We start from the raw sequence: 10353 nt of genomic DNA on the forward strand, positions 1-10353 counted from the left end.
AAAGGGGTTTTGCTCTGGCCCTTAAGCCAGGGTCTGTGGAGACAGCTTGGACAGTGTACCTAGCTAGGATTTGTCCTGTGTTAGCCCTATTGCTAACTCTCACAGCATTTGAGAAACTGAAATTAGAAGGGAAAGACAGGAAAACACACCCTCCTTAGATGACTTGCCAGTTTTTTGACGAGATGTAGCATTGTCCACAGAGTACAGACAGTTCTGTTATGAAACATTCTTACTAATTTTGTCTTGCACGGATTGTTTCCCTCCTCCCCAAATGAGGTTATCTTGCATGGATTCACAACGCTGAAAGGCCAGGGCTTACCTGCTAAAAGAAGGTAGAATTGGCCCGGGGGTTCTGGGGTTTGGAAGGACACCTTAGCATGATAGACAGGATGGAATGAAATTGAAGCTGGCCACCTAAGTGTTCCATGTTTAATCAAGAACGAGGCTATTTACTTATGTCAAACTTTAAAACTCAGGTTTGGAAACTCCTTGGTGGTTGAGAGACTTTTTGTTTTATTTTTTGTAGGGCACTAAAGACTGAGCCTAGGACTGTACACATGCTAGGCAAGCACTCCACAACTGAGCTATAATACACCTTTATAGTTTTTACTTCAGCACAGTGTCTCACGGAGTTGCCCAGACTGACCATGAGCCTCCTCAGTGGCTTTTGTAAAAGGTTTGCATATAGTTGTGGACCTCCAGTTTTGCTGGTCTGTAAACAAGATGTCATGGGGACCGGGTTCTAGCAGGGGGCAGGGGAAGGAAGAACAGGGGTTGGGAGTCGCAGTTCAGCTGGAATCCTGCTCCACCAATTTTCTTGGATTTTGTTTGAGACAGGGCTTCTGTCTCACTCTGTGCACCAGGCTGGCCTCAAACTCAGAGATACACTTGCCACTGCCTCCCAAGTACTGAAATTAAAGGGGGCACTACCATGCTCAGCATCTTGTTGCTATTTTTGTTTGGTTGATATTTGAAACAGAGTCTCATGTACCTCAAACTTGCTATGTAATTGAAGAAGACCTTTAATTATCAGTCCTAGCCAGGTATGGTGATGAATGCCTTAAAAACTTGGGAAGCAGAGTCAAGCAGATCTCTGTGAGTTCAAGATCAGCCTTGCTCTATAACATCTAGGGCTGCATAGTATCTTAGAGAAAAGAAAAAATCCTTATCCTCCTGCCTCAATTCCTAAGTGCTAGGATTACAGGAATGAAACCTCATGACCACTGACATGCAACTTTCTTAATGTCGCTAAACTCATGTCTTTTCTCAGAAAGGCAGAATATGCCCTCTCATAGGTTTCAAAGATCAAAAGATAACAACTAAAGGCAGTTGGCTTCACTGGGGCTGGTACCACCCAACAGGACTCAGGGGACAGGAGCTGGTGTCACCATTCCCTTCCCACACAAGTAAATTGTTACTTACCCCAAGATGAGGGACCCTTTAGACCTAAAGATTTCAAATAGATTTCACCTATTAGAAGCTGAAAGGGTAACACAGAGGGGCTGTTTCCTTGCATGGAGGGGGGTTTAGATATTTTAGTAGGTTTATCCATGCTAATTTCCTTGCATCTGACAAGGTAAAGACTGCAGGAAAGAAAGCAATAGTAAATGACTCTTCCCAGCTATATACAGGAACAAGTTTCCTACCTCATCTTCTCCAGGGTAGGAAAATGTTATAAAAGCAGGAGGCTGGTAGGTAGCTCAGTGGATAAAGGTGCTTTAGGTGCTTTCTACAAAGCTTGATAACCTGAGTTTGATCCCTAGGACCCAATAGTATAAAAACAAAACAAAACAAACTGATTCCTGGAAGTTGTGTCCTCTGACCTACACACACACACACACACACACACACACACACACACACACACTCACACAATGCACACACACTCACACACACACACAGACACACACACACACACTGGAGAACCCTGGGTGATAGATGGGAAGGGATAATTTTCCAAAGGATCCTCCTGCCAGGCCAGTTTCTGTGGTGAACTAGTAAGGACAGAGGTGCTGGTTCCCTGACAGCTTCACTTGGGTGGAGCGTGACGCCATTGTCCTCCTCTCCCCTCTCTGGAGGTTTCCTAGAGACCAGAGGTCACCATCATGCCAAAGTTCCTCAAAGAAACTAAGAAGCCAGGAGCTTGAATTAATAAACCTGTGAGCAGCCCTCTCAGTGAAGAGAGAAAAACACACTTCCCCCTTCTGAGGGACTAGGTGCTAGCCAGAGGACCCATTTTGTGTGCTCAGAGAGCCCTCTGCTGGGAGATGAGGCTCCCTACAGGGAAGGGTTGGGGGAAAGGAAGGGAAAGCTGGACATAGGAGAATCTCCTGGACTCTTACCTAGATAGACACTTGGGGCATGGAACAAGTGGAGATGGAAAACTAGCCAGGATTGCAGTTTATTGACACCATGACAGGTCAGCTGTTGTCACTGGAGGGAGTGGTCAGTGAAAGCACAAGGCGGTCCGCGGACGTCACCGGGACCTTTTCACCCACCCACCCCTTCACCTTTTTAGCTGGAGGCCACGGATTCAGGGTGGAGATCTAATCTGCACCGTGAAGCCGCTGCCTCCTATGCCGTTCCCAAACCCATCTTCCATTTGGTCCAAAGGCAGGAGAAAGAGATGGGCTGGTGGTGGCGCACACCTTTCTTCCCAGCACTTGGGAGGCAGAGGCAGGTGGATCTCTGAGTTTGAGGCCAGCCTGGTCTACACTGTGAGCTCCACAACAGTCAGAGCTACCCAGAGAGACCTCATCTGGAAAAAACAAGTGGAAGAAAGGAAGGAGAGAGGGGGGGAGGAGAGAAGAGAAGAGAGGAGGAGAGGAGAGGAGAGCGGGATGTAGCTCAGCGGCAGAATACTTTCCTAGCATATGTGAAGCCCCTGGGTTCTTCCAGAGATGGGATAGGCGGGAAGGAAGGAGCTGAGGCGTGGCGAATGTCTAAGGAGGGTCAATGAAACACAGAATTACCTGTCTTGAGGTTGTACACGTGAGGCCTGTGTTTAAGCACCATTCCCACACACCAGTTCTGCTACAAGTGGGTACGGGTGGTGGCAGTTCGTGAAAGGGAATGCTTGCTCTGCCTGTGTAGCTTTCTGATTAAGGAAAGAATTGGAATTGTGGGATTTCTGAGTCGTGACATCAGAATAGACGAAGAATGCCTACAACTATCCCTAAAAGCACCCACATTGTAGTATGGAGGGCAGCACAGGCTACTGACATCCCTTCATTTTACTTGAAGAGAAGAGAGGAAGGATGTGGGCCCAGCAGGCATGAGTCCTCTGCCTCCCTAATCCCTGTGCCAGCCCAGGTTTTGGAACCAGGCTTTGGAGCCACCTACTCAAAACCTGAGGATTAAGGTCTGTTTGCATGGCTGGTGGCTCTCAGTGCTGGTGGCCCTCAGTCCATGCTCTGGGATTCTGGGGCTTCTCCTGTATCTAGAAGGGTACGGTACTATGGGATATGTCTTGTTCAGAGGAACACTTTAAGGAAGGAAGTGTCACCTGTATGACCTGGCTTGCTGTGAGGTGGGCAGGAGACTGGGGAGGGAAGCCAAATATTAAGACATCCTAGAAAAGCCTACCATATATATAAACTCTTCCATGTGTCACATACGTGTGTCTGCGCGCACACAAGCATGGGAGGGGTGGGCTTTGTGACTTGCTCTTTGACACCAGAGGGGAGAGAAGAGGCTTAAGGAGTGTCAAAGGGTTTGCTGGCCTCAGAGGCTGCTTCCCACCTCAAATCCCCTGACCCAGAAGATAAACAAGTGGTAGCATTATAAGGTGGCCCCCAAGAAGCAGCCTGAGGCTGACTGCCCTCAGAGGCCCTTGTTGTAGTAAACCACCTCGATGCTGGGGCTCTGTGCTTGGATCTGAGCTCTCAGCTCCGGCTCCAGCCTGGTCACATGTATGGAGCTGCAACAGAACAGCACAGGCTAGATGTGTGCACCGTGGGCTCAGCATCTCAATCCCAGGGCCCGGCTCCCCCCCACTCCCAGAATCCTCTCCTGGTTTCAGAAGGGCTGGCTGCCACATCACCAGTGCCTCCCAGGCCTCCCAGGCATACACTGAGGACCTAAGATGTGGGGTCCTGGGCAAGGATTCTGGTCCAGTCCAAGGGCATCACTCACCTTCTCTGAGGGAACAGGGCACAGCACAGGGGTGTGGCGAATACCAGGCTAGGGAAGAAGAGCATGGGGAACTGCTGTGAAGCTGGCCTGAGCATCCCCTCCCAGTACCCCGCCTCATGGAAATTGCCCCACGAGTGAATATGTTTGGGGGAGCTGTATCCCAGCTGTAAAGGTTGGAAAATGAAGCCAAAGGACCATTCAGGAATGATAAACTCAATTCTGATATTAGATTCTGGATGAGGAAAGAGCCTCATGAGCATTGATCCAAAGCCCCAATGATTTGAAAGTGACAGAATCAGGAATAAAATGAGCTTGACCTCCTGGATTGTGCCAGAGTTTATTTGCATGGTTTTCTCTAATGAATAAAGACTGAACCCCCTCACCCGAACTATTGGCCTTCCAACTACAAGAACCCCTAAGACTCTACACACGCACATGTATTATGCACTATGAGTATTTGTACCACCTGAATGTATGACTGGGCAATGTATGTAAGCACCTCAAATGGAATAAAATGATAAAGGCTTTCCCATGGGCCCCGATCAAGCCCTTTGTACACTTACCAGAAGCCTACCAGCGCCACCTGCAGGGGTGCTCCCAACCAGGGGCGGCGCTGTGGGGAGACGGAGAGACAGCACAATGGTCTGTGTCCCATGGAGGTTCCCCACCATGATTCTAACCCATCAACCCTACCTCTGAGCCCTTGGACATCTGGATGTTTCGGCCAGCCAGTGACAGGCTGGGACGTGCATGTGGCAACCCCACCCCCTGCCCCAGCCAGACCTGATGCCTCTCCCATCAGATGATCTTGTGTCTCCTAATTGGTTCCCATGGCATTCCATGATCCTGTCTTTCTCTTATTTCCCTCTCTCCAGGAAGCCCCCCCCCCCCGAGTGTCCACTCACTTCCTGTCATCCCCAGGGGCATAAACATATCCCTCTCCACACCTTTCTCCATCCATTTCAGTCACAGCAACTGTTGTTCTGTTCCTCAGATGTGCCAGCCCCTCCCTGCCCCAGGGCCTGTTCTCTCTCCCTGAAACACTCTGCCAGACTCTCCTTCTTCTCTGGCTCTTCCAAGGCCTATCCTTACCTAAACTGCTCCCCAGATAGTCTCAGTTATAATGTCCCACTGGTTTCCTACAAAGCACATTTTGTAACTACAGTGATTGTTTATTAGTTCTGTTTGTTTGTTTGTTTGTTTGTTTTGTTGTTTCGTGTTTTGAGACAAGGTCTCACTGTGTAGCTCTGGCTGACCCGGAACTTGCTATGTAGACCAAGCTGGCCTCAAACTCACAGAGATCCACCTGCCTCTGCTTCCAGACTGCTGGGGTTAAAGGTGCACACCACCATACTCCTTCCTTTGTTTGTCCGTTTCTGTCCTAGACTGCATGCCTCATGGGAACAGGATCTATGACCATCTTAGTTCTGTTTAACATGTCTGGTGTATAGTGGGAGCTTAATACTTATTTGAGAATAAATGATTCGCTGAATGAGCTGGAGCCTGTATTCTTGAGCCTTGCTTCCCTGCCTTGTGTGTGCATTCATGAGAGCATGCAAATTCACCTCTTAGTGGGAGACACAGTGAGTGACATCAAGAGTATGCAATCAAGCATGATGATGCCAGTCATCCCTGTGTATGTCAGAAACCTCTGGATAGAATAGGTAAAAGGTGAATTTCTTACCTTCAAGAAGTCTTTCTTCTCCAGCGTGTTCATGATCACTGGGGGTATGGCTGAGGGGAGAGCAGGTAATAAGGGTGTTAGAGCAAACTCCAGGGACCTGAGGGAAGACCTCCCTCCTGTCCCGGCATTCTTCCCGGACTTGGTGACTCTAAAAATCCCTGAGAACCTCATCCCATCTTCTCTCCCAGCCTCCCGAGCTGGGCCAGCCATCCCCATCTCACCCATGGCAGGAATCGCCATGCCAATCCTCGATATCACCACCTGGAAGATTCCCTGTTTGGCAGCAGTCACCGAGTGGCCAAGCCTCTGACCTGCCTCATCAGTCACTGGGATGCCCACCTGCAGCTCCCTAAGAAGAGAGGGAGGCTCAAGTCAGGTGACAGGCAGCAGATCTCTGGAGACCCCTTTCCCCACCCAAGGCTGGTTCTGAACAGCCCCCAGGGTGTAGGGTAAAGCCCAGAGCAAGTATCTGGACATTCCTATGCCAGGAGCCTGGACCACTCACCTCTGCCTCATCAGGGGGATGTTGATGCAGTTGGCAGCAGCCACAGCTGCAAAGGGTACAAATCGGCCAACTAGTGGTGGCAGGTGCTGGGGAGGAGAGGTGTGTTCAGTGGCTCTGAGAACCATGAGTGGGAAGGGATTCAGAATGGATCTGGGCAGCCTCTTGAGAGGTAACGGGGAAGAAGGGGGTGGTTAAAGGATTGATGCAGGGAGACTTTACCTTGGTGAGAGATTTGAGTCCCAGAGCAGTGGCCACAGCCCCCGTGGTGGCACTCACATAGGCTGTCCCCAGCTGTCTGTGGAGGAAAACGCCAGACCACAAGGAGAGCTGGAGTCCAGCATGCATTTCCTTTAAGGACACTGTACACTACCAACGCAAGGGGCGTCAGAGGGGAGCCTCACTGAAAGCTGTCCCCGCTTCATGTAAAGTTATGTCAAAGTACGCCTCCTTCTTTAAACAGAGTGGGTCCCCCAAAACAGACACAGAAGGACAGAATGCCCTCAGGCGCTATCCAAACACATACTTTGCACAGGGGTCCACAAGGACCAGGGACAGGTGGGGAGGGATGTTCTCACCGCACGGTGATGGGCGCATCCCCACTGCGATTGGAGTAATTCACGATAGCATTGAAGGATTGGTTCACCCACTGCCAGAACACCACAGTCGGCGTCTTCCTGAGGGTGCAAAGATGGACTACTTATGTGTGTCCCTCCACATTGTTCCCCCATTCTTGAACCCCCACTATTGAATTATGTGTGTGGGAGGGCGCCAGACCCATTGGAACTTGAGTTACAAAAAGTTGTGAGCTGCCATGTGGGTACTGGGATTTGAACCCAGGTTCTCTGGAAGAACAGCCGGTACTCTTAACCACAGAGCCATCCCTCTGGTCCCCGAACCCCCCAATTTTGAAACTCTCTGAGTTCTTCAAGAGGGACTTAACTGATGGTTCCAGAGCTTGCCCTTGTTGCCCTCAACTTAGACAAATGGAGGCTGGGTTCTGAGAAATGGAAAGAATTCTTACACACACACACACACACACACACACACACTGTTTTTTACACAAAAGGGAGCAGAAAGGAGACTTCTAGTCACCCTGCCATGTTCTGGGACACAGCACTCTGAAGGGGATGTGGGTAAGACTTGCCTGTAGAAGGTGAGCATGCAGCCGGTAATGGTCATGTTCATAGGCACCTGGGCTGACATACGGCCAATCAAGACCACCTTTTCCCCTGTGTCCGGGTGGAATGCAGAGTCATACACATACTTGGCTCTCCATAGCTGGTCCTCGGTGAGCCCTGGGGTTGCCACACCAGCCCTGGAGGAATTGGCAAGGTACCAACAGGCTGTTGTAGGGGTCAGACCTGCCCTTCCTGTCTCTGCTGCTTGCCTCGGGGAACTCTGGGCAAAGGACCAGGAACTTTGCCACTAAAGCGCAGAGCAAAGGAGCACCTTGTCCATGGGGGAGGCCAAGGCCTCTCATGCATGAACTTTGCTCTTTCTACATCCTTTTTGGCCCTGTATTTTCTCCAGGATCACAGAGATGGTGGTTTTCAAAGAGCCTGAAATGACTGAGGGCATTCTAAGAGTTAACTCCTGAAGAGAAGAGGGTCACTGCCTGTCTCTCTGCTTGGGGCTCTCCTTTGGGCCCCTTTGTTCTTGCAGGCCCTGGGAATCTGCATTACAGGGGATCTGTGAACTGCTGAGCTGCCACCTACCCATAAATCCAATGCTGTCTCCTCACCGCAATGTCCTAAGATCCTTTGACCTGAAGTGCTGTGTCACTGTCACCTGGTTGGAGGCTGGCTCACCTGTAATTCTGCACAATGTTTCGGGAAGCTTCCAGCTGGTCCCCGGACAACAGCAGATTTCGAGGGTCAGTAACTGTGAAGAAATGCCGGGCTCTGCCCAGAAATGTGCTTTGGTCCCATCGAGGTTCCTGGATGTTGATATCCAAGGGCAAGTCACCCATCTTCTGCAAGGCAGCAAGAACAAGGATCAGGTCCAAGGGCTTCACTTGGGGAAACTTTGGTGGCTCTGCCCTGTTCACTTGGGGAAAATTTGGTGGCTCTACCCTGTTCCTAGAAACTATGAGCAGTCCTTGCAAGAGCTCAAGGTGACTCCAGATAGGTAAGCTAGGGTGGGGGAGGAGTTGTGTCCTAGGTAGTGTTTTAGCCAGGCCTATAGAGACTGAGGAAGGGGGGGGGGAAGACCAGAACCAAGAGTGTATATAGCTTTCCTCACAATGGCCCGGTGCAGATTTTACAGAGTGAGGATTTACAGGTGTGTGGCAGCTAATCCGGGGCAGCTATCTTGAGCTCCTGCTGTAGGAGCATGGATAACACATCCCAGCTCACTTCAGTTTCAGCCCCCGCTGCTCTAAAACCTCGATAAAAACAAACAAGACTTTCAAGGCTGTTTGGGAAGATAGCAAAATCCATGGCACACTCAGGCCCCTGATTGGAGAAGACCAGGATCAGTAGCCACCTGAGGGCTGATCAGTACCAGATCTTAGACAGAACACTCTAGTGGCAGCCATTTGTGAGGAGGAGAGCATGCACACATCCCCATCAAATCCATTTGCTTCAACTCTTGCACAAAAACCCAGGACTATCCCTGGTCCTTGGTTGAATAGAGCTGACACAGACGTCCATGCAACTCTCTCTGGGCTATCCACCTCAGAGAAAGGCAAGACTAAGTGGATGTCCCTCCACCCAGCCCAAAATGAAATGCCAGGAGCAGCCATCTGGCTGTGTTAGGCAAAAATCCTGCAGAATGACTAATCCCCTCCAACTCTACTTCCTCCCTCACAGTAGACAACGCCCCTAGCCGACTCTCAAATACCCACACACAAAGACATGCACGCCCTCCCCGGCACACAAACAGGTTAGACCCACACTGAATACACTAGCCAATCATCCAGAATACCGTTACACACACACACACACAAACACACACAGCAATATCTATGAGGTGCAGACATTTGAAAGTATGCCTACACACAGCCTCACCCAAACACCCCCTCCTTGTGTCCTACAGATCCTAACTGACCCTGCAATACGGAAGCCCCACAAGACAGAGAGCGCCTTTCAAGGCAAGCCTCCTCCTCCGACCCCAGGCCCTCACCCCCACACTCTGAAGATTCCCAAGGCAGCAAGCACTCACGCTTTCCGGGGTTTCAGCCTCTAGCAGCTCTCAGACCCGCCTTCCTCACAGCTCTCTGCTTTCCTCCCATCCATCACCAGGACGTCACGCGTGACGCTGAGCAGCAGGGAAGGGCGGGGGCTCCCTAGGCTCTTTCGCCCAATCCGCCCCCGGCTTGGCAGAATTCCGGGGCAGTGGATGTCAAGTAGAGCGACTCCCCCAGACCAGGACATTGAGAACAGACCCGACCCAGTCGTGGGTAGCAGTTCTGGCCGCCTTCCCAACAAGAAAGAGGAGGGGAGGAGCCGCCCCACTTGCCTCCTTCGCTTGCAGTCCCTTGGCTTGCCTCGGGAGGCACCCGACTCGGCAGCACCCGGTCTAGGTGCACTGGGCACGGGTGAGCGGCCTGGAGGGCGGGCCTCTGATAGTGCGCCGCCTGGAGGGACTCGGGTTACTGCTTGTTTACTTGATGGCTGCCTTGGCAATGGGCCTGCGTCTGCTTGGCCCCCTGGTCTGCTACTCTCTCGCAGATCCTAACCATTTGCATCCCTTCCCAGCCACATTCCTGTGGTGCCTGTGCTCCTTCTGTGTCCCCAGCCCTCTTTCCCACCCAACCCCCAGCTCCGCTGTACCAGCAGTTTCCTTACGCCCCCAACACTTATCCGTGCACAGACCGAAGCTCCAGCCCCTGGGATGTGCACAGCCAGAGTCTCCCGTGATCTCTGCCTCTTGCATCTAAGCTGGAGCATCAGATTTCTGTCCTCCTAGTGTGCTGGGATCAGCTGCTCCGTGTTGCGGACTTTCTAGAACAGGGTGCCCACTTTTCAACTCAGAATGTAAAGAGGGTATTGCGCGCGCGCACAGTCTCTCTGTGTCTCTCTCTCTTACA

The 10353-nt window shown here is 51.2% G+C and overlaps 1 protein-coding gene across 1 annotated transcript; it reads right to left on the minus strand.

Annotated features, from left to right (window-relative positions):
- Window positions 1–2385: 2385 nt before the first annotated feature.
- On the minus strand, window positions 2386–9654 carry Sfxn3 (sideroflexin 3). The gene is made up of 11 exons (XM_051199678.1): window positions 9486–9654; window positions 8132–8295; window positions 7464–7638; window positions 6899–6993; window positions 6543–6618; window positions 6324–6409; window positions 6040–6167; window positions 5819–5868; window positions 4698–4747; window positions 4135–4182; window positions 2386–3919 (listed from the first exon to the last, which is right to left on the minus strand). The coding sequence occupies exons 2-11, from the start codon at window positions 8290–8292 to the stop codon at window positions 3823–3825; spliced, it is 966 nt and encodes a 321-aa protein (XP_051055635.1). The 5' UTR covers window positions 8293–8295; window positions 9486–9654; the 3' UTR covers window positions 2386–3822.
- Window positions 9655–10353: the final 699 nt, after the last annotated feature.

This window comes from Phodopus roborovskii, unplaced genomic scaffold, assembly GCF_943737965.1.
Source record: "Phodopus roborovskii unplaced genomic scaffold, PHOROB, whole genome shotgun sequence".
Classification (NCBI taxonomy): Eukaryota; Metazoa; Chordata; class Mammalia; order Rodentia; family Cricetidae; genus Phodopus; species Phodopus roborovskii.

Coding starts and splice junctions, on each gene's coding strand:
- Sfxn3 (XM_051199678.1), bottom strand. CDS start 8,292: ATGGGTGACTTGCCCTTGGATATCAACATCCAGGAACCTCGATGGGAC. Junction 6,994..7,463: donor TGCTCACCTTCTACAGGCAA/GTCTTACCCACA, acceptor ACCCTCAGGAAG/ACGCCGACTGTGGTGTTCTG. Junction 3,920..4,134: donor GCCCTGTTCCCTCAGAGAAG/GTGAGTGATGCC, acceptor GTTCTGTTGCAG/CTCCATACATGTGACCAGGC.